Here is a 20,641-nt window from a genome sequence, read left to right on the forward strand (position 1 = left end):
TTTTTTTAGGGAGAGTGGAAGAGAGAGGGAAAGACAGAGAGAAACATCCATGTGAGAGAAATACATCCACTGGTTGCCTCCTGCACGAGCCCTGACTAGGATCAGGGCCCAGGCCAGGGAGAAGCTTATAACCGAGGTACATGCCCTTGACAGGAATCAAACCCGGGACGCTTCGATCCGCAGGCCGACACTCTATCCACTGAGCCGACCGGCTCGGGCAGGGATAGGAGTTTTAAGGCTGAACCAGTGTGGTCTTTGACACCAGCTCCCGCTGAAGGAGATGCAGCCACTGACCAGCCAAGGGCACAGGAAGTGCATGCACGCAGGCTGACAGGAGCAGCGGAGGGGCAAAACCTTCCTCCTCTGTTTTTGAGAACTCCCTGTTTCTAGAAAGTCAGCCCATTATTTGAGGGGTTCCCTGCTTCACGGAAACAGTCGGTGGGAGGAGGGTCCCCCTGCCTCCGCACATGGACCTCGCCAGACACACGGATTCCCAGAGGGGCGTTGTTTTCTTCCACTCTGAACGGGATCCCACAGGTCAAGAGCTGTCCTGGCATTTCTTGCCAAACTAAGTGTTTCCAGAGGCTCCAATGTAATTTTTTTTTTTTCCTTGAAATGGTCTTTTGTTTCTTCTTTTCTTAGACAGGCCCTGCCAGCTTTTTGGAAGAGATCAGGAAAACCACCAGCCTCACTACGGGCCAGAAGTTACCCAGATCCTCTGGGAATCTTATCTAGAGATTTACCAAGGAGCTCGGGGATGTCACACGATAAAAGAAAAGAAAGTCCGAGTAGGGACTCTGCCCCCCCCCCCACCCCCTTTTCCTAAATGAGAACAAGCTGTGGTGTCCCGAGGCCTAGTATCTTCAGGTTGTGCTTGGGAATTAAAATCGAATTGGCTTCATGGTTGTTAGGTTTCAGCTCTTAATTGACTGACTCCTCAAGTAGAAAACGGTAAGCTAGAGGCCAGCAATGTGTCCTCATTGTACCTCCCATGGTTTACAGGACTCCTGATTTCAGCGGCCTGAGGCCTTCCTATAAGGATGTAATTTGGGGTGTGTGTGTGTCTGATTTCTTAACTTGCATTTCTGATCTTTCCAATGATAACACACTTTTATTGGAATAATTTTGGAAATGGGAGAGACTTAGCAAACCAAGTTGGAGAATTTGTAATCTTGCCTATTTGAATCTTAATGTCTTAAAAGGAAATGTGCTGTGTCCATGTACTGCTCTGTTATTAGAAAGTCTGCAGGCCTTGCTTATGCAAATGGTTCCTGCTGGAATCTCAGGCCCAAGTTCTTAGGTTAACTCATACAATGGAAGCATTCACATACATACACAAACACACACACACACACAGAGTCACACACTCACACACACTCATACACACACTCACTCACACACACACATACACACTCATATACACATACACACCCCTTTCATCCAATATTGGTGCCTTGATGTTAAAAAAAAACCACTTATATTTTAGTGTAATGATGTTTAGCAAGACTTTTTCATTTAAAACAAGTATTTTCTTCTAAATGGCTTCCCTCTTCTCTCTTTTTTGCTGTTATATGTTTTTAAAACTAACATTCAATACACATTCAAGTATTTCCTCCTTTTCTTGGTTTTAACTCATATAATGCATTAGTTGTACAAAGTTTATATAGTTGAATTCTGTGTTTAAGAAAATATGACATAAAGAAAGTCACAGATTCTTAGAAATGAAAATGCCTTAAGAGAGTATTTAGGCCAGGTTTCTGTAAGCCCAGTTTTATGAAACAGACATTGGTACATGGTAATTCACTTTACAAATGATTCACTTTTAAGGTCTCACCTTTGAAGCTCATTTAACACAATTAAAATGTAAAATCAGAACTACAGAAGCCAAGTTTCTTTCCAGAAAATTATCTCTTGAGTAAATTTAGAATTATTCATTTAACCATATGCCCCGGGAATAATGCCAAATTCCTGTATACCTCTGAGCCTGCCACATTCAGTTCCCTCTGCTTGGACCACTTCCCACTCCCTTCACCTAACAAACTCCTAATCTTCGCTCAGACACCCCTAACATAAGGTCTTAGAAAACCCTGCGTCTTGTATTTCTTAGTTGTACCCATCACAATTCTAATTAGTTCGTTGTGAATGTAACTCTTTAATGTCATTCTTTTCTGCTAGACTGTAAGTCTATGGGGGCAGGGTCCCTGCATGTCTAGTTCATTGCTCTGTCACCAGTGCCTAAAATAATGCCTTGCACATAGTAGGTCCTCAATAAACATCTGTGTAAGTAGCTTACTTTATAACACTTTCATTTTTGCCTTTCATCAATGCTTCTTGGTGCATTAAAAGCTAACACATCTGAGGCTGATGCCTGCAGGAGGGGTTGGAAGGAAAAAGAACCACCCTGGATCCTAGGATTATAGGCCAACCCTTCCCCCTCAATGGCTCCCCTTTCCCTTCCAAGGTTCTAGCCCTGGCTCGTGTCTTCTCTTCATTCTCAATATGCTCTTCTCTTAGGTATGAATCTGCTCAAATGGCTTCAACTCTTCCCTCCAGATCTCAGCTTTATCTCCAGGGGTGTTTTCAAGTATAGACCAATGGAACTGCCAACTCACCTTCTTTGCCCCTCAAACCCATTGGTTCTCCCACATTGATGGTATCCCTGCCCATGCAGTCACCTGGACCTGCGGTCTGAATGCCAGTCAGCTGCTCGAGTCAAGTAGACTTGGAAAGGAAGCTCTTCTGATTGGGCAGAACCGGACTTTTCCTCATCGAGGGGCCCGTTTCTAGTTTGTGTCCTCCCTTCCATGAGGTACCACAGAAGGTAGATGTTCCCCGATGGGAGTGCCAGTTTCTGAACTTTCTGGAAGGTGCCTCACTAGAGAAAATCAGACTTCTTTAGAGAAACTCAGAACGTGGCAACCGCAGGCTTTCCATGAAACAGAATCTATACAAGCACCAGGAAATTGTGAAAGCCAGGCCCATCCATGAGAGTCATTAAGTTCTGCAGACTTTCCATGGCATTTCTGGTCTTGGCGCATTGCTCTGGAATATCCCTTTATCCACGCCCGCCCTTCAAATGATTTGCTGGCAGAGGTGAGGGAGAACTGTTGGCCTTGGAGCTGAGGAGCTGAACCTGAGCCCTGGCTACTTTTTTCACTGCCTGTGCGCCCCTGGCGAGCAGTTTCTGCATCTGAAACTCGGTTTTCTCATCTTTAAAATGGATCGCAATCCCTATGGGCTTCATGGGGTTGTTCTGAGAATCAACTGTGATGATGTACATGAGATGCTCTGAAAACCCTACAGTGCTGTAGAGAGTAGAGAGTACCAAACATGAGATATTTAAGGGACTCATGTTCCTCCTTCATTAGTTTTGTCCTCAATATGCCATCTGTGTGGTATCTTTACTTAATTTCTTCTTGAAACAAATCACTTCTTAAAAACTTATTTCTTGAAATCTTTATCCTTAAAATGTATATAAATGGGAGGTAACCATAAAAATACAGTAAATATGAAACAGCATTATTAAATTCTCGCTAATACTGTTGCTCTCTAAATGCTCTGAGCCTGAGGCCCACTCTCCATCAATGCACCAAGAAGCACTGATGAAAGGCAAAAATGAAAGTGTTATAAAGTAAGCTACTCACACAGATGTTTATTGAGGACCTACTATGTGCAAGGCATTATTTTAGGCACTGGTGACAGAGCAATGAACTAGACATGCAGGGACCCTGCCCCCATAGACTTATACTTGAACGTGGAATTGGGTAAGTGTCCGAGGTCTTAGAGACACTTAAGCCTCAGGTGGAGGCTGTCTCCTTGACATAATCTGAAGGAGGAGGAACTGAAGAGGGAGGAAGATGCTTATGGGGTTGAATTTGTGAATGCATGACTGTGTACCAACTGAATTCATTGTATGACCAGGATGCTCACGGCCCATCCTTCTGGAACCCTGCTGGGTGAACATGCTGGGTACAGATGGGAAAGGTACACAGAGAAGAGTGTGCAGATGTGGTTTGGATTCCCTACATTTACTATTCACATCCATCATACTAGTTATATCATCATGGCAATTTACTTAGTCCCTAAATCTTATTTCTGATTCTTCGTTTAGTCATCTGTAAAATGAGGTTGGCGGAAACATTAGAAAAGAACTATGTAGAACAATGCCTGCATGTGGCCTAAATGCTTAATAAGTGCAGCGACTAGGCCTAGTGCAAGAGCAAGCCTTCTATTTTTGCCCCTCATATCAAGGGCAGAACGTGGTGGAAGTTTCTGGTGCTTTGGTTCTGGCGAGTGTGGAATAATTAGCAAAACTAAGGAGAAAATGTGGGGCTGTTTCTCTACTAGCAAAGTAAAGAGCAGAAGTAAAGTGATTAATTGAACCATTATGATTTTTAAAACATGGGGAAAATGTCAACTAAGAAAGCAATTTCAACGCCAGCAAAACTTAGCATGGACTGTCACCCACTGTTTCAAAAGAGCATTCGCAGTCAGCTCGGTGTCAAGGGCTTGGCTAAAATTACAAAGCCCAGAGGTGTTGATATTAAGCGTTTTTAAAAAAGGGAGTGCCAACTCTAAGTCTTCAGGATAAGAAGAAATATGATGGGCCCAGTGCCTTCTCAGAATTTCTTACACTTCAAAGAGCGTGTACTTGGCAAAGATTCCACCACTTTCCTGAGTTTGGTCAACGGAGCTGAGCAAAGGCAAAACTCTTAAAATCCACCCAGATGGAACTTTTCCACTGGCCCTATTTGGGTATAAATATTCATCAAGGACTAGAAACTTAAAGGAGATATGGGCCTGAGCTAGGAGTGGTTTGGACTCAACGTCAGCCAGTGTCCAGTCGCCTCGCTGGCTCCTGCCTCTCAGGAGGGCCAACTCTCCTGAGACGGGGCTGCTGTTGTCTCGAGATCTGAGCCAACCGCCTCCCAGACCAGGCAAACCATTGGCGTTTGTTCTCAAGAGACTCCCAGCCAGAAAGGGGGCCTCGGGTTCAGATGAAGGTTCAAGTTAGTCGTCTGAAGGAAGGAAACACGGCAAAGGCTTGGCTCATCCTCCATCCTGAAGTCAGTCCTTTTGTAGACAAACTGGAAGGAGGATCATAAACTTGGAACCAGACATTAGAAGTTCAGGGTCTGGTTTGGAATCATGCCTTCCCCAACCCTCTCAGGTTCATTTCCTTTTCATCTCAAGATCCTTCCTAAACCTAAACAACAGCACCAAGGAAAGTCCTTCCCTCTCCCCTCACCCCACTCCTGATCTCGGTCCACAAATCAGGTTTTAGATTAAGCTCCATGTGTGGGGCAACTGGAAGTGGCCGATGGTCTCACCCACTCTAGTCCACGTTTGTCTCGTATCCTCTGGCCTCATGTTCTCTCTCCCCCTTTTCATCCCTGCAGGATGCCTCCCCTCTGTCAGGATGGAGAACTGAGTTGCTCTTATTCCTTTGAAACCTTTCCTTCTCTCTCCTGTATCCTTCATTCTATTTCATTTTCTATCCAGTGCCATTGTTGAGCCCTTACTGTATGCCAAGCTTTGTGGGGGCACACAAAGGAGAATAAGGTATGGTCCCGGAGTCAAGGACTTATAAAATGAGAATTTAGGCATGAACAGGATATTAAGGTACAGGAGTTAAGCAGGCAAGGCTGAGTGTACATGTTCCAGGGCCATTCAAACCGTCCATTCAGTAAGGGAGTAAATCCACACCAGGAGTTCGGAGGACTGACAGCTTCATGGAGGAGGGGACTGGGGAAGGGGGGGGCGTTTTGTCCCATAGAGAAGAAGGCCTTGCAGCATGCATGTGAGGAAGAAAACATATGGTCAGGGAACGAGTGGCCAATCAGTGTGGGGAGGCAGAATGTTGTAGCGAGAGGTGAAGCCGAAAAGGGACCCATCACACAGAAACTTCAGTTCCAAACGAAGGTCCCCGGAAACAATGGAAAGAATCCCTAGGAGCAGGTCCCTGAGACAAAGCTGCTTGCTCCACATGCTTGCTCCACGGGCTGCAGCAAGAGCCCAGCCCTCAGCTCCGTGTCCCCACACCCTTCTGCTGTTTGGATACATAACACTTTCCAATTATTTATCAAACATTGTCTTTTTTACTTTCTTTTTTTAAAAAAAATATTTTATTGATTTTTTACAGAGAGGAAGGGAGAGGGATAGAGAGTTAGAAACATCAATCAGCTGCCTCCTGCACACGTCCTACTGGGGATGTGCCCACAGCCAAGGTACATGCCCTTGACCGGAATTGAACCTGGGACCTTTCAGTCCGCAGGCCAACGCTCTATCCACTGAGCAAAACCAGTTAGGACTCTTTTTTACTTTCTAACAGTATTTCAAGGAAAATTTACAGGTAGTGAAAATTCACACATCTCAAGTATTCACTTGATTACACGGATAGTCTCTGCGACCGTCCTGATGAACACACAGCACACTTCCTGTGCCCCAGAAAGTTCCCTCATGCCCCTAGCTAGTCAGTAACAGCCTCTCTTACAAAGGCACCCACTCTTCTGACTCCGATCACTGTGGGTTGGTTTTGCCCGGTTTTGAAGATCACATCCATGGAAGACCAGAGTAGGTAGGCTTTTGTGACTCGCTTCCGTCAAACATATTTAAGATTGCCCGTGTTGTTGCAAATATTAGATATTTTTATCACTAATTAGTTTTCTGTTGTATAAATATAAAAGGATTTGTTTATTCATTTTTCCATTGATGGAGGTTTGAATTATTTCCATTGTTTGGCTATTATCAATAAAACTGCTCCAAATACTCTTGTCCAAGCTTTTTCTGTGGACAGTAGTGACGATCCTTTGTCTTGGGTATAAACCTAGAAGTGAAATTGCTGGGTTATAGGGTAGGTATACGTTTAACTTTATTGGAAGCTACCAGTTTTCCTAAGTGATTGTACCATTTTACATTCTCCCTGGCAATGTATGAGTGCCAGTTGCTCCACGTCTTTGTCAACACTTGCTATTGTCATTATTTAATTTTACCATTCAGCTGGGTACATAATGCTATCTTATTGTCCTTTTAATTTGTATTTCTCTGATGAATAATAAGGTTAGGTATCTTTTCCTACACTTATTAATAATTTAGACATCTTTCTTTGTGACATACTTGTTCAGTAAGTCATCCCTTATTTTTTAAAAAATTATATTGTCTTGCCCTGACCAGGTGGCTCAGTTGGTTGGAGCGTTCATCCCATACACCAAAAAGGTTGTGCGTTCAATCCCTGGTTGGGGTGTGTATGGGAGGAAACCAATCGATATTTCTCTCTCACATTGATATTTCTCTTTTTCTCTCTCTCCCCTTCCCTAAAAATAAATAAAAAGATGCATCCTCAGGTGAGGATTAAAAAATTGGGTTGACTTTTAAAAATTATTGATTTATAGGAGTTATTTACACATTCTGGATACAATCCTTTGTTAGATATATGTATTGTGAACATTTTCTCTCTGTGGATTGTCTTTCACTTTCTTAGAGGTATTTTTAAATGAGAGTTAATTTTAATGGCCAGCTCATTAAAATGCTCATATTTATTTATTGAGCATTTCCTTTAGATGGAAAAGTCACAAGGACATAAAACTTAGATTGCTCTCTTACTGTTTTAGCATTCCATATAGTAAGTAATAAGCTATGACAACTTTGCAAATAATTTAAAAAGCTTTTAAAAGATATTTTCTTTATTAACCAAGGTTTTCATCTTTTCCTCCTACCTTTCTCTGATTTCATATTACTCTCTCCTCCTTTTTATGAATGAGGCATGTGGAACAGTGCTAATTTTTCATGAGTATTTACGACTTGGGTTTGGAGTACTTCTCTTAGTGTTTTAAAATGTCCGAGTCCCTTGTCTTGGCACATTTTTCCACTGTAAAGACTCCCCTAAGAAACAGGATAGTTGGTGGTGTGGGAGTGGCCTTGCCCACTGGGTAAAGAAGGAAGGAGAGGGAAGACCCTGCCCAGATGGAGGAGGTACACAGAAGTGATGCTGAACAGGAACTGGCCATTGCAACTTGAACTAAGGAAACAGAGAACTAATGGTGAGAAGGAGGGAGGGAGGGAGAGAGGGAGAGACATATTTTAGCTCAAATAAAAAAAGAGCTACCTAATAATTAGAGGGATTAAGAAAAAACAGAACGCTTTAGGAGGAATAAATGCTCACCAGTGGTATTCTTACAGCATTTAGCTTCCCAGTTCATCTCGCGTTTAAGGTATTAGATGGGGTACTTGGACCAAAATAGAGTTTTTAAGTCTTTCTGGACTTGAAGTACTTTGACACCCTAAATTCTAATCCTTGCTCTTCTACTAACAAGCTCTCTGACCTAACCTGCCAGATCTGTTTCCTTATCTGTTAAACAAGGAAGTTGACCTCAAGAATCTCCAAAGCCCACTCCACCTGTTGAAAATTAATTCTAATTGCTGAAAAATACAGTATAAGAATTCTTCAAATAGGTATATGATTGTTTCCCTTGTGAGGGCCCCAGTCTGGGCTGGGTCCCAGGAAAAGTGCCGAGTGGGTAAGAGTAGATGCTCTAATTAGCGTGAATCTTCTTACAGCGCGTTCTCCCTGCAGGCTGCTTGGGCCTGTGGGCTGTTAGGACAGACACGAGGAGACACAGCTTGTCCATCAAAACCTGCCTCTTCTTCAGGTCCTTACAAACACAGGGAGGATCCCCATAATTTCCTTTTCTAGTTAATTAGCGGGATCTCTTTTTCTCTGTTTAATGTACCATATGCAACTGACAAAAATCCAGAACAATCCCCCCAGTGGCATTTTAATATCCAAGCCGTGTGTTGTTCATTTTGATGCATCATCTGCTCCACAACAGGACAAGGAGGGACCCACATTGTAGACCCGTCGGAGATGGGAAATCAGAGCAGTGCAAAAGGGATGGTTTTGCTGCATTCTGGATCTTGTCAATCAAGTGCCCCTATTTCAAAGGCTGATTTTCTTCCTCTCAGTTCATCGAAGAATCCTACTGGTGTGTGTGTGTGTGTGTGTGTGTGTGTGTGTGTGTGTGTGTTTTGTCCTTGCTTTCCATATATATATTTGTCCTTGCTTTCCATATATTCATATTATATCAGAAGATAACTGAGGATAGACTATCTTCTGATATAACATGAATCTACATCTTCCTGCAAAAAATCAAACTCGCTGGGCTGCGCTTGCTGGCACTCCACTGCTGGGCTTAGGAGAGCCTCCAGCCGCTGCCATAAGAAATGTCCTGCAGGCTAGCTTGGCAGGCCCTGCCATCCCACCACCCCAAAGGGTTTTGGTTGAGAGGCAAGAGCAGCAAGTTCTCAGATGGAAAATCATAGATGTGCATCATGGATGGATACAGGGGAATGCATTCTCCACAGTGTAAGATGGATGATATCCCTCAAGTTAGAAGTTAAATAGGATGGAAAACATTGGGTGTCAGACTTGGAAGGCATAAAACTAGACTGTGACCCGATCCTAATAGCTCATCCATCCTTGTCTTTCAGCACTTGGCTCACATGTCGCCTTTGGGTAAGCTTTCCCTGACAGCGCCAGGTAAGTTGAGTACCTCCTCTTCTGATCTCTGAGGCCCATGTTTGTATCTCTGATCAAGGCCTTTAGATACCGGTATAATCTTGGATGGCTGAACTGGCTGTTCCTTTCCTGGGATTCCTTTCCTTTTACTTCTCCACTTCCCAGCTCAGTCCCTGGGCACATAATCATGGCATATGTGCTTGCACAAAGTAAATTTTTAAAGTTTGCAAAATCAGAGGTAGGTAATAAATTTCATCAGAATAATATTTTGGCCCTGGCGAGGTAGCTCACTTGGTTATGGCATTGTCCCCATACTCCAAGGTTGCAGGTTTGATCTCCAGTCAGGGCACATACTGATACAAGAATCAAGCAAGGAATGCATAAATAAGTGGAACAATAAATTGATGTCTCTCTCTCTCTCTCTCTCTCTCTCTCTCTCTCTCTTTCTCTCTCTTCCCACTTCTCCCTCCCTTCTTCTTTCTCTCCCTAAAATCAATAAATAAAATAAAATAAATCAAAACAATGTTTTTATTCTCTTTACCACTTCACTCATTAGTTCTTTTAATAGTGAAAACTCATGTTTATTTATTTATTTTTTAAATACATTTTTATTGATTTCAGGGAGGAAGGGAGAGGGAGAGAAAGATGGAAACATCAATGATGAGAGAGAATCACTGACTGGCTGCCTCTTGCATGCCCCCTACTGGGGATCGAGCCCGCAACCCAGGCATGTGCCCTTGACCAGAATCGAACCTGGGACCTTTCAGTCCACAGGCTGACGCTCTAGCCACTGAGCCAAACCAACTAGGGTGATAACTCATGTTTAACTTATACACATTCATTATTTGCCAAGTTTTGTGTTAAGATCTAAATAGATAATTGGTGTGAGGAAAACTTTTAGGCCCATTTTATTGATGAAGAAACTGAGGCTCAGAGCTAATATGACTTGTCCAAGGTAATAGGAAACATGTGGCAAAACTGGGATTGAAACCCAGTTTTTCTATGCCAAGTACCTCAGATCTCAATCCACTATAGTTGTACATGTGTGTGTGTGTATATATATATCTACACTAATAAAAGACAGAGATGCTAATTGACCATACCTTTGCTATGCCCTAAGCCATGCCCCACCAGCCAATCAGAGCGACTATATGCAAATTAACCCAACCAAGATGGCGGCCGGCAGCCACGGAGCTGGAGCAAGCCGGAGGCTTGGTTGCCTGGGCGATGGAGGAAGCCAAGCTTCCTGCCAGCCCTGAGCTGGCTGAGGCCTCCGCTCATGGCAACAAAGTTTCAATTATAGAAGACAAATAAATCCCAGATACCTGCTTCCAGCCAGCCTCCACTGGGAGCTTGGGTGGCTGGGGGTTGTGGCCAGCCTGCAAACAGCCATCAGCCCCTCACCCAGGCTGGCCAAACCCTCATGGGGTGAGGGTCCCCACTGGGGGGCTTAGCCAGCCTGAAAACGGCCCTCAGCCCCTCACCCAGACTGGCCAGGCACCCCAGCAGGACCCCCCACCCTGAAGGGGCTGTGGCCAGCCTGCAAACAGCCATCAGCTCCTCACCCAAGCTGACCAGGCACCCCAGGGGGGACCCCCACACTGAAGGGGCTGTGGCCAGCCTGCAAACAGCCATCAGCCCCTCACTGAGGCTGGCCAGGCACTCCTATATAATTGACCCTAACAGCAGAACGACTGGGAATGACTGGTCACTATGACACACTGACCACCAGGGGGCAGATGCTCAATGCAGGAGCTACCCCCTGGTGGTCAGTGCTCTCCCACAGGGGGAGCTCTGCTCAGCCACAAGCCAGGCTGATGGCTGCCAGTACAGCGGTGGTGGTGGGAGCCTCTCCTGCCTCCTCAGCAGCACTAAGGATGTCCGACTGCAGCTTAGGCCTGCTCCCTGCTGGCAAGTGGACATCCCCCGAGGGCTCCCGGGGTGCCAGAGGGATGTCTGACTGCCAGCTTAGGCCCGATCCCCCCAGGGAGCGGGCCTAAGCCAGCAGGTGGTCATCCCCTGAGGGGTCCCAGACTGCGAGAGGGCACAGGCTGGGCTGAGGGACCCCCCTGAGTGCACAAATTTTTGTGCGCCAGGCCTCTAGTGTGTGTGTGTGTGTGTGTGTGTGTGTGTATATCTATATATATCTATATATATATATATATATATATATATATATATGGCTTTATTTCAATGGAGGTCTTAATATAGCTGGGTTCTTTTGACTGACATGAAAGCATTCCTTCCCAGAACAATGTGTTAAATGTATATAATAAAGTATGTAGGATTACAAACATTTATAAAAACAAAGGTAGTAACATTTGTGCCTTTATTAAATTAATTAGCAGCTGATGTAATTACTACTATTTCAGCATGAGACCAGTAGAAGTGGTCCTTTGGGCATCTTCCACTGCTGGAATAGGCTATGAAAATACCAGATTTCCATTGGTGTCAAGGACACAGGGCCTGCATCTAGCTATCTTTTTCTAATGTAAATGTCATGTACAATAGCTTTATTTGATTTTTTTTTTAGAAAAAGAAGACACCAGGGCTTTGTCTGCCAGGGCTTTGTCTTCATTCATTATTAAAGAAATTGCTAAATTTCAGTTTCATGTTGGGGATGTAAAGATGCATTTACATTCTGGGCACCCTCAATTCTAGCCACAGATCCCTTTTTTAACGTCACCTCTATCCATTAACAAGATTAAAAAAATCTCTCTCCCTGATTTCATCTAAAAATAAGAAGCCCCAAGTGCTGACCCCTCCCCATATTAGGGCCAGACCATCTGAACAAGGACACTGAAGACCACAGGGCCAGGGCTGGGGTGGGGAGCACAGGCGGTGGCAGGCAGGTGGCTGGCTCTGCTCTAGGATGAGGGCAGGGCTGTCACTTTCCCTCCACCCCTTCCAGCCAGCTGATGAACCAGGTCAGTCACCTCAGTGCTCAGCCTCAGCATCAGACCTGGAAATGCCATTTAGTCATGCAGCCCAAATAGATGCTGTCTTCTTAAGGCAGGTTTATTACGGGGTATTAGTCAGCCAAGAGCCTTTTCCCTATGCTCCTGCCCTTTGGTGCCCCTGACATCAACACCACGAAGGACAGAGCCTCTGAAGACATAGATGGAGCACAGACAACTTGTCTACCATCACAGGTCAGGAAGGAGGCGGAAGTGGCCACTGGTGACCAGTGGTACCTAAGAGCTGCCAGTGGTAGTCAGTTGCCCTTGCCTCAGACTTCTCTCCACTCAATGCTCTGTTTAGGGTGCAACAACTGGGAGAAGAATTATGCTCACTTCCACTGTTACCCTGTTAAGATGATCAGGGTTGGGATGTGGCTCAGATGTGTGTAGTGCTGGGAAATCTGAGAGTGGGTATCAAAAGAGGAGAAAAAGGTGTGTGTGTGTGTGTGTGTGTGTGTGTGTGGTGGCGGAGGTCGAGGGACATAAAGAATCATAGAACACTGGCATGATTTGGCCTTTCTCCCATCTTTGAGAAATGAATTTCATCAGGCTCAAGTTTACATGGCTGAGAACAAGACTTTCTCAGTCATTGTCTTGTATTCAGCACTCAGCACAGCACCTGACACATAGTAAGCACTGAAAACATATTTTCTAAATGAAGAAACGAGTGGCTACTACCCTGACTTACAAGTAAGACATCCAAGGCTTGGTGAGGGTATGCAGTGCCCGTGTAAGATCGCACATCCGAGGCCAATGACTGGGTGCCTCTCTGGGGACCGCTGCTTTTTTGGAAGCGTAGCAACCAGACCCGCAGGGCAAATGGTTGTCATTGTCATGGTTTTGCATATGATGAGGCCTGAGTATATTTATGGCGAGGTCTAAGTTTAGCTACAAAGAGAAGGTCCTGCAATCTGATAGCGTAGAAGCCACGTGTGACGTAGGTAAGCTGGACTTGCTCTTCCACGTTCCAGCACTTAACTACCTCTGGGATTCCTGCACTGTGCTAATGATGGGGATGCCGACAACAGCAGGAGGGATATATTTTGAGCACTTACTATGCATCTAGGCACTTTACCTGCTTTATCTCATTAACTATTGTTTAAAGGCAGACCTACTACTAACTCTTCTCTCTCCAATGAGGAACCAGAGGTCCAGAAAGAAAAGCGACTTGGCAAAGGTTGCAGACCTAGCAAATGGCAGAACATGAATCACATCTAGATGTTATGCTTGCAAAGGTCATGTGATTGACCACTCCTCTAAATGGCCTCTAAACCTTGTGGCCAAAGCTAAGTTCATAGCCAAAACGTTCACTTGACCTTCTGAGGATGAAGTTGAAATCACAGTATTCTGAGCATGGAAGTGAAGGAACATAGAAGACACCCTTTTCTCCTTTATTCATCAAAGATGCTGTGAGTCAATGCACCTCTCAGTCACGTCACATGTAAATTTTGGCTACACCAGCTCTCTCCCCCATGTCCCATCTCCAACATTAAGGGACTGACCAAGCAGATCATTAGATTTGGCTCAGCTCTTTTATATAGTGATTCATTTGCATGTTCTCCAAAGACTGATTTCACAGAGAAGCCAGTATTTTAAAACAGGAGGAAGAAAAGAAAAACAATCCATAAAGAAATCATGTGGCTTTGAAACAGCAACCATGGGCTGGACCCTGGTGTTGCTTTGTCCTTCGAGAGTGAGTTGCCAAATGGAGCCTTTGGTTCCTTCCCCCTCAGCAATTGTATTCCCTTTTAAAGCACGTCCTGGTGGGGGCTTGCACCATGTTTTGCTTGGTCCTGATTCACGTGCTAGGGGTAGAACATGAGTCAGCCTGACCAGGCATGGATACACAAGCTTATCCCTAGGCTAGAGTTTCCTGGAAGCTCTGGGCCTGGGATCTCTGGGAGTTTTTTTTTCTTTTCTTCTTTTTGTCAAGTGTTACTGCTTCTTTAGTTATTTCAGGGTAACATTATATGATGCCTTAGATTGTCTCCCTGCCAGCCTACAACTCCTCACTAGAGAATTCTACAAGGCTTCTGGAAAACCAGGAACCAGGAGAAATCTAGAAGCCCTTGCTCTATGCTTGGGAAATGGCTTTGACTTGGTGTGGGTGGTAGTAGACACCTGGTGGTGACCTAGCGATATCAGAGAGGTACAGATGCGTAGTGACATTGGCAAATGCTGGGTGGTTCCTGGATCAGACTATCACTGTGTAGGAAGGCCTTGATCTCTGTGAAGCTCATGGCAATGATCATAGTCCCTCTCCACCAGACCTCTGCTTCTGATGAAAGCCTTCTCATTTCTTCTTGGAGTGGAAAGAGCTTAAGTTTTAGAATCAGAGAAGAATGGGTTTGTGTTCTTAACCTGCCATCTTCTGATCTTAGGCAAATGATTCAAACCCTTAGTCTTAATTTACTCATGTTTAAAAAGGTCATTGATAGTTTCGCATGGCAGTCCTTAAGGCTAAATGGAATGAGATGTGAGAAATGTCAACCACCCGTGGGCCTTTAAGAAATGTCTTTCCTTCCTCTCTTTTGCCTTCCCTCAAACTTGTCTGCCCTGAAAGAGAACAGACGAATCAGTCTTCCCGCAGAGTCCTGAAGGGACAAGAGCCAAATCAATGGTGAAAGTAAGACCACAAATGTAAAAGGGTTTGCTTCTCATATGAAAGAGCAGACAATGAGTTTTATAGGGCTTTGCAGTTGCATTATTGTTTCTGTTTTTGTGAAAACAGTTGAATTTCCACGTCAGATATCTGGACTTAGATACCAAATATAAGTTTCAGGCACCAAAAGAGTCTCACATGGGCATATATGAGCCCCAACTCCTTGTTTAACTCTTTCTATACAAGCTTCATAGAAAACATTTCTTGAGCTTTTGTAGATCTGTGCCATTGATAGATGAGAAGCTCTGAGATGGGTTTGGGACACCCCAAGGTTCCACGTGAAGTTAAAGAAATGGCATGAACTTGAGCGGCTCCTGTGGAAGTGCCTGGTGGCCCTGCATCTGGCGAGATCATGGCAGCTGCAGCCAAGTGAAAGCGGGGGCTGGGGGGAGGGAGCGGGGAGGCATTTCCAGACGGAGGCACTTAAAAAGCAACCGTCTCTACTTCTGGGTGTCCCGAAAGGCGCTCCACAGCTCTGCTTTCAGTGGAACAGTTTTAGGCCCACTTTTCCATAATCATTTGTTATTTGGGAGACAGCCTGGTAGGCAGGAAAGGTCAACGTACTAGAAGGTTCTCATCCCAGGTCCGCCACTTCATGGAAAAGTGGCCTGTCCAACGTCACCCAGTGCATACATGCCTACCGTTGTTATAATGACTCAACCGCTTGCCCCAAAACTTTTCTTATAATAAATATTTAAACCCTGATGGACGAACACTCGAGATATGAGAACTCCCAAGGTCTGTACTTAACATGACAGATTTTCACTTTATTTTACACACACTATTTTGAGTAAGCAACTTGGAAAGAATGATTCCCTTTTTAAAGTCAAATCAAATTCCTCTTCTGAGGTTGATTCTAGTGGCTTGCAGGGGGAACTATTCCCCCACTTCTCTGCTCCTGACCTTATCCTCACCGGAAGTGGCAGCGTAGGGGCGAAAAAGAAAGCCTGTCCCTCCTTCCTGGTCCCCAGCCTTTGCTGAATCCAACCTATTCTTTTTCGCCCTTGTCACCTTTGGTCAGTTAATGTGGAGAGATTAACTGACCTTCAGAGGGGAACAGCAAAGTCACCTTTCCACTGTCCTACTTGTAGAAGGCCTTGGAGCTGAGATGCTTAGATTAAAGCCTAGAAATGCTTTGTGATTGAGCCTTTCCCTGCCTCCCTTCACCACAGGTGGCAGATGCATTGGTGAAAGCCATCATCAGCCCCCAGCCCTACATATTCAGACACGACACGTCTGCACAATATGACAAGCATCTGCAATTTACAAAGTAAAGGCTTCAGCATCTGTTTTGGGGCATTGTTTAAGGTCTTAGATAATTTATTTCGTTTTTCTTTTCTTTTCTTTCCTTCCTCTCTCTCTCTCTCTCTCTCTCTCTCTAACTAAGGCTCTCTTTTGGGCCAAGTTGCTTATACACCTATGGGCATGTCTCCAATGCTATGGCTATTAAGGCCTTTAAGTGACAGCTTACTATATTTTTAAGATTGAGGGAGCCAACGACAATTCTCGAGGAGCCGTGTTTACGTTGGATCTGCTCACCCAGGCGATGTGCCAGCAGTTTTGCACGTTGCAGGAACTAGAGGTGAAAGCAGGAAGGGCTGAGTACAGAGGGGAGGAGAAAGCTGAAGGACAGGAAAGCCAAGAGGGATGTGACGTGGACAGGGTGGAGGGAGACGCCCAGCTGGCAATGCGCTCAGAAGAACCATCGCTGAGTGCTCCCCTGACATTGGGCTGAGGGGTGAAAAATAGAACCTTTTGGAGCCAGTCCACCGGCACACACTCAGTCAACAGTGAGCATGCTCTTAGGTCTCTTTGTCTTCGTCCCTTCGGAATTCCTGCAAGTTCCTTGGCAGCCAAGGGGCCTGTATACTTGCAAAGCTCAATGGGCTTCAGCATAGGTTCTCAGCGACCTCAGATAAGGAGCTTGATCCCTCTGGCCCGCCGTGCCCTTATCTAAAGGGTGACAAGAGTTCCATGTTCCATGTATCTATTGGGCTAGAATGCAGATGAGATCATTGGTCCTTGTCCTAGCTCATCGAGGCAGAGCAATGGGCTTTGGTTCGGCCAAATGAAAATTCGTTGCTCTGGACACTTATAAAGAAAAGTGTGTCCTTCATTCAGCCAAAGACTCCTTTCAGCATTCACACACCCATGGAGATGTACCACCGCCACGGACAATAACAATGGCTGACTCTATTTAAGAGCTCATGTGCTAAGTCCCTTTATATACATCATCTCATTTAATAATCACAGTCATCTTGGGAGGTAGATGCTGCTACTGGCTCCCCAATTTTCAACTGAGGGCACAGACTCAGAAGCGAATTAGCTTGCCCAAGAGCACACAGCCAGTAATTGGTAGAGCAGGGATTTGAACCCGGATCTGGTTACAAGAATACCAGTACCCCAAATTCTTAAATACACTTAGTAAACAACAGAAGAACAAACCCACAATATTGGCTGATTCCACCAAGAGAAACGGCATGTGGCCTTCAAGGCTCTTTGCTACCAAGCAGAGCTGGCTATTTCGTCATTCTCAGGGAATTCTGTGTTACATGACCTCTCTTCCCCAGCAGGAAAACAAATACCTCAAGAGCATCCATCCAATGGGAACACTGGACTTGGCGCAGATGAGAGGAGGTAGGGAGCTGTTTCTAAGCTCTGTCACTAACTGTTTGTGACCCATGGGGAGTCCCTCGGTCTGTCTAGGGTTGGTCAGAGGACCTCTAAGACTGCTCCAGTTGTTATGTATTTTATGTTCTAGCTTGAAGACCTTTTTATGACTTTCCAGCTTCTGGCCGGGGGTGGGGAGAGAAGGGGGGGGGGGGGTAAGGCAGTAGAGACAGCTTATATGCCATTTAAAAATTATTTCTCATTTTGTAAATAGGTCCCTTGAAGCTCTAAGTGTCTATGAAATCATTTTGAAATGCCTACATGTGATTATGCACTCTGGTGCCAAATGTTATAACCCCCCCCCCCCACACACACACACACACTTGTTGCAGTTTTAAAAAGTAAATATGCAATGAAAGCTTTTCAGCATGCTGTGGATATGACACTATATTCGCTCAGCAAGGAGAGCTTCTCCTCTCCCCACTCCCCCCGCCACCCCCCCCCCCCCCCCGCCCCTTCCCTTGACGTTTTGAGTTGAAGACATTGGTTAAGCTACAAAGTGGCGATCTTCCTACTGATTGTCACAGGCCCAAGAGGTAAAGACTATCTGCCCTTTCATCTCTACCCACCACATTCCTTCTCTAAGCCTGTAATTGGATCTAAATGAAAAATAAACCCTTTGCAGGCCGAGGAAGCTGACACCAGAGGGGACAAGAAGGAGAACATGTCCCACCTCTAACCTAGATAATCACACTCTCCTATGCAAAGAAGAAGAAAAACAAGGCAGGGAATGTAGTCCAGAATATCATAAGAACTTATCCAGTGACAAATGGCTACTAGACTTCCTGTGGCGATCACATCATAGAGTATATAGAGTATATGCAGGGTGGGGCAAAAGTAGGTTTACAGTTGTTCATATGGAAGATAAAACAATAACTAATAATACAAGAATAAATGGTTTCACAGACCCACAACTGTAAAGTGGGTCGAAAGTGTGGCGAGAATTCCACAGAAGGAGAGAGGGATCGATTCTGCAAATAGTCTGGCAAGTGCAAGGGGTGCATGGTGCATTCCAGAGAAAGGCCCGGATGAAGGCTGACTGGGTGTAGATGTTCAGAAGGGTCGCCGGCTTCAGTGTGGGAGTCGGTGCAGGTCAGCCTTGCAGAGGAACAGCTATAAATCGGATGCGTGAATGCTGCGCCTCTAAGTGGCTGGGCTTGCGTTTTTATTTTGATTCTGACATCATTTCTTTATTTTTCTTCTCCTCATTCTACCCCGCAGGTAATGGCAGATGTCTAAGGAGGACTTTGCCCTGCAAGACCAAGTCCCCTGAAATCTGAGTTTAAAAATAACTGATGTGGAACTTCTTGGAGCACCTCTCTATTTAGTACATAGGATACTGCCCCGGTTCACAAATCCCTTAATAAAGCCGATTGGATCTTTTTAAAAAGGGGATGGTGGAGGGAGAGACAGCTTTAGGAGATTAGCCTACACTGTACCATCACTGTTACTGTTGCTGTGTGTGTGTGGGGGGGGGGGGGGGCACTACCCTCCCCGCATTGGAAACAGGGAAAGAGGGGCTCAGAAAAGAGACTGTCCATACGGTGCAGCTAAGAAGAGGCAGGGCCAGGGTTTCGATGTTAAGTCTTTCCTTATTCCCTGCTGCCTGCTGGGGCCAACTCTGCCTGACCCTGGGCCTCCGTTTCTCCCTTGGCCAAGGAGGTCTGCTCCCTTCCAGCTCCTGTCCTGTAAGCCTCCAGCCTGCGCCCTCCCCGGACTGCATTCAGGTGAGGAACTGGTGGGTGCTGGAGCTACAGGCCAGGCTGCAGGTCCCTCCTGCAGTGATTCACCCATGACCTCCTGGGCTCCTGGCCAGCCCTTCTTGAAAGGGAAATGTGCAGACCTTGGGGACACAAATTAGTTCCCGTGAGCTGGAACCGCTGCCACTGCCAACATCACCAACTGAAAAACCGGGCGTGGAAAACACAGAGCACTGGGGTGGCAGCGCAAGGGGGCATTCCTTGTGAGTAAACAGTACAAGCCAGTCCCCCGCTCTCCGACCTTCACCTCCATCGGTAGAGGGGGGAGGGAGAGGGAGAGGTGGGGCTCCCCCTCCCGCAACAGACCATTGGATGACCATGTAAAAGAAGGTTTTCAGCTTGTTTAAATTTCAATTAGCATGACCAAAGAACTAAGACTCATTGCAAACACTTCACACCAGGGCTTTTTGTTGCTGCTGTTTGTTTGTTTTTATGCCTGAAGGGGTGCCTATTAGTTTAAACAAGTGTTCCCAACTATTTTGTTTGCTGCGAAGTCTTGGAATTTAATGAGTTTCCTTCTTGCTTCTAGCTAAGTCTCCAGGAACGCATGGGAGAGGGAACCGGGGAGAAGAAAAAGTCTGGGTAAGGACAGACAAGTCGCGGCTCACCTTCTGGACTCCCGGGTTGAGGTCCCTGGCCACCTTCGCCATCCTCTCTGGGCTGGAGACTCAGCGCCCGGCTTCTCAGGCGGAGGCGCGAGGGCGCTCAGCCCGGACAGCGCTGGCTGAATGGCCAAGTTCGCGGGCCCGGGCGGAGCTCTGCGCGCCGCGGGGCGCGGCGGGCCCTTTAATTGGAGAGTGGGACTCCCTCTAAAACCCCGCCAGCCAATCCGCGCGGGCGCTCGCACCGGGCCAGCCAATCCCAGCGCGCGGCCTCCCCCTCCCTCGGGGCGGCCAGGGCTGGGCTGGAGGCTGCAGCCGAGCTGGGGCTGCCCTGATGTCAGCGCAGCGGCCCCTGCCTGCCCCCGGGGCTCGCGCCCGTCCCTCCAGCGGCAGGAGCCCGTCCCCACGCCCTTCTCCTTTAAAGGACAACGGGCAGAGGGAGGGGCGGGCCGCCGGCCGCGATTCATTCAGGT

At 46.0% G+C, this 20,641-nt stretch overlaps 1 protein-coding gene across 1 annotated transcript in view; it reads right to left on the reverse strand.

Moving 5' to 3' along the window:
* LMCD1 (LIM and cysteine rich domains 1) overlaps positions 1 to 20,333 on the reverse strand; it is a 58,829-nt gene extending 38,496 nt beyond the window's left edge. The window contains exon 1 of the mRNA XM_070390692.1: positions 20,175 to 20,333. Within this exon, the coding sequence (XP_070246793.1) occupies positions 20,175 to 20,216 (42 nt within the window). The 5' untranslated portion in view covers positions 20,217 to 20,333. The remainder of the gene's footprint in view (positions 1 to 20,174) is intronic.
* Between the last annotated feature and the right edge of the window lie 308 nt (positions 20,334 to 20,641).

The sequence above is a fragment of the Myotis yumanensis genome, unplaced genomic scaffold, assembly GCF_028538775.1.
Source record: "Myotis yumanensis isolate MYYU_CA2020_CCGP unplaced genomic scaffold, mMyoYum1.0.hap1 SCAF_14, whole genome shotgun sequence".
In the NCBI taxonomy this organism is placed as follows: domain Eukaryota; kingdom Metazoa; phylum Chordata; class Mammalia; order Chiroptera; family Vespertilionidae; genus Myotis; species Myotis yumanensis.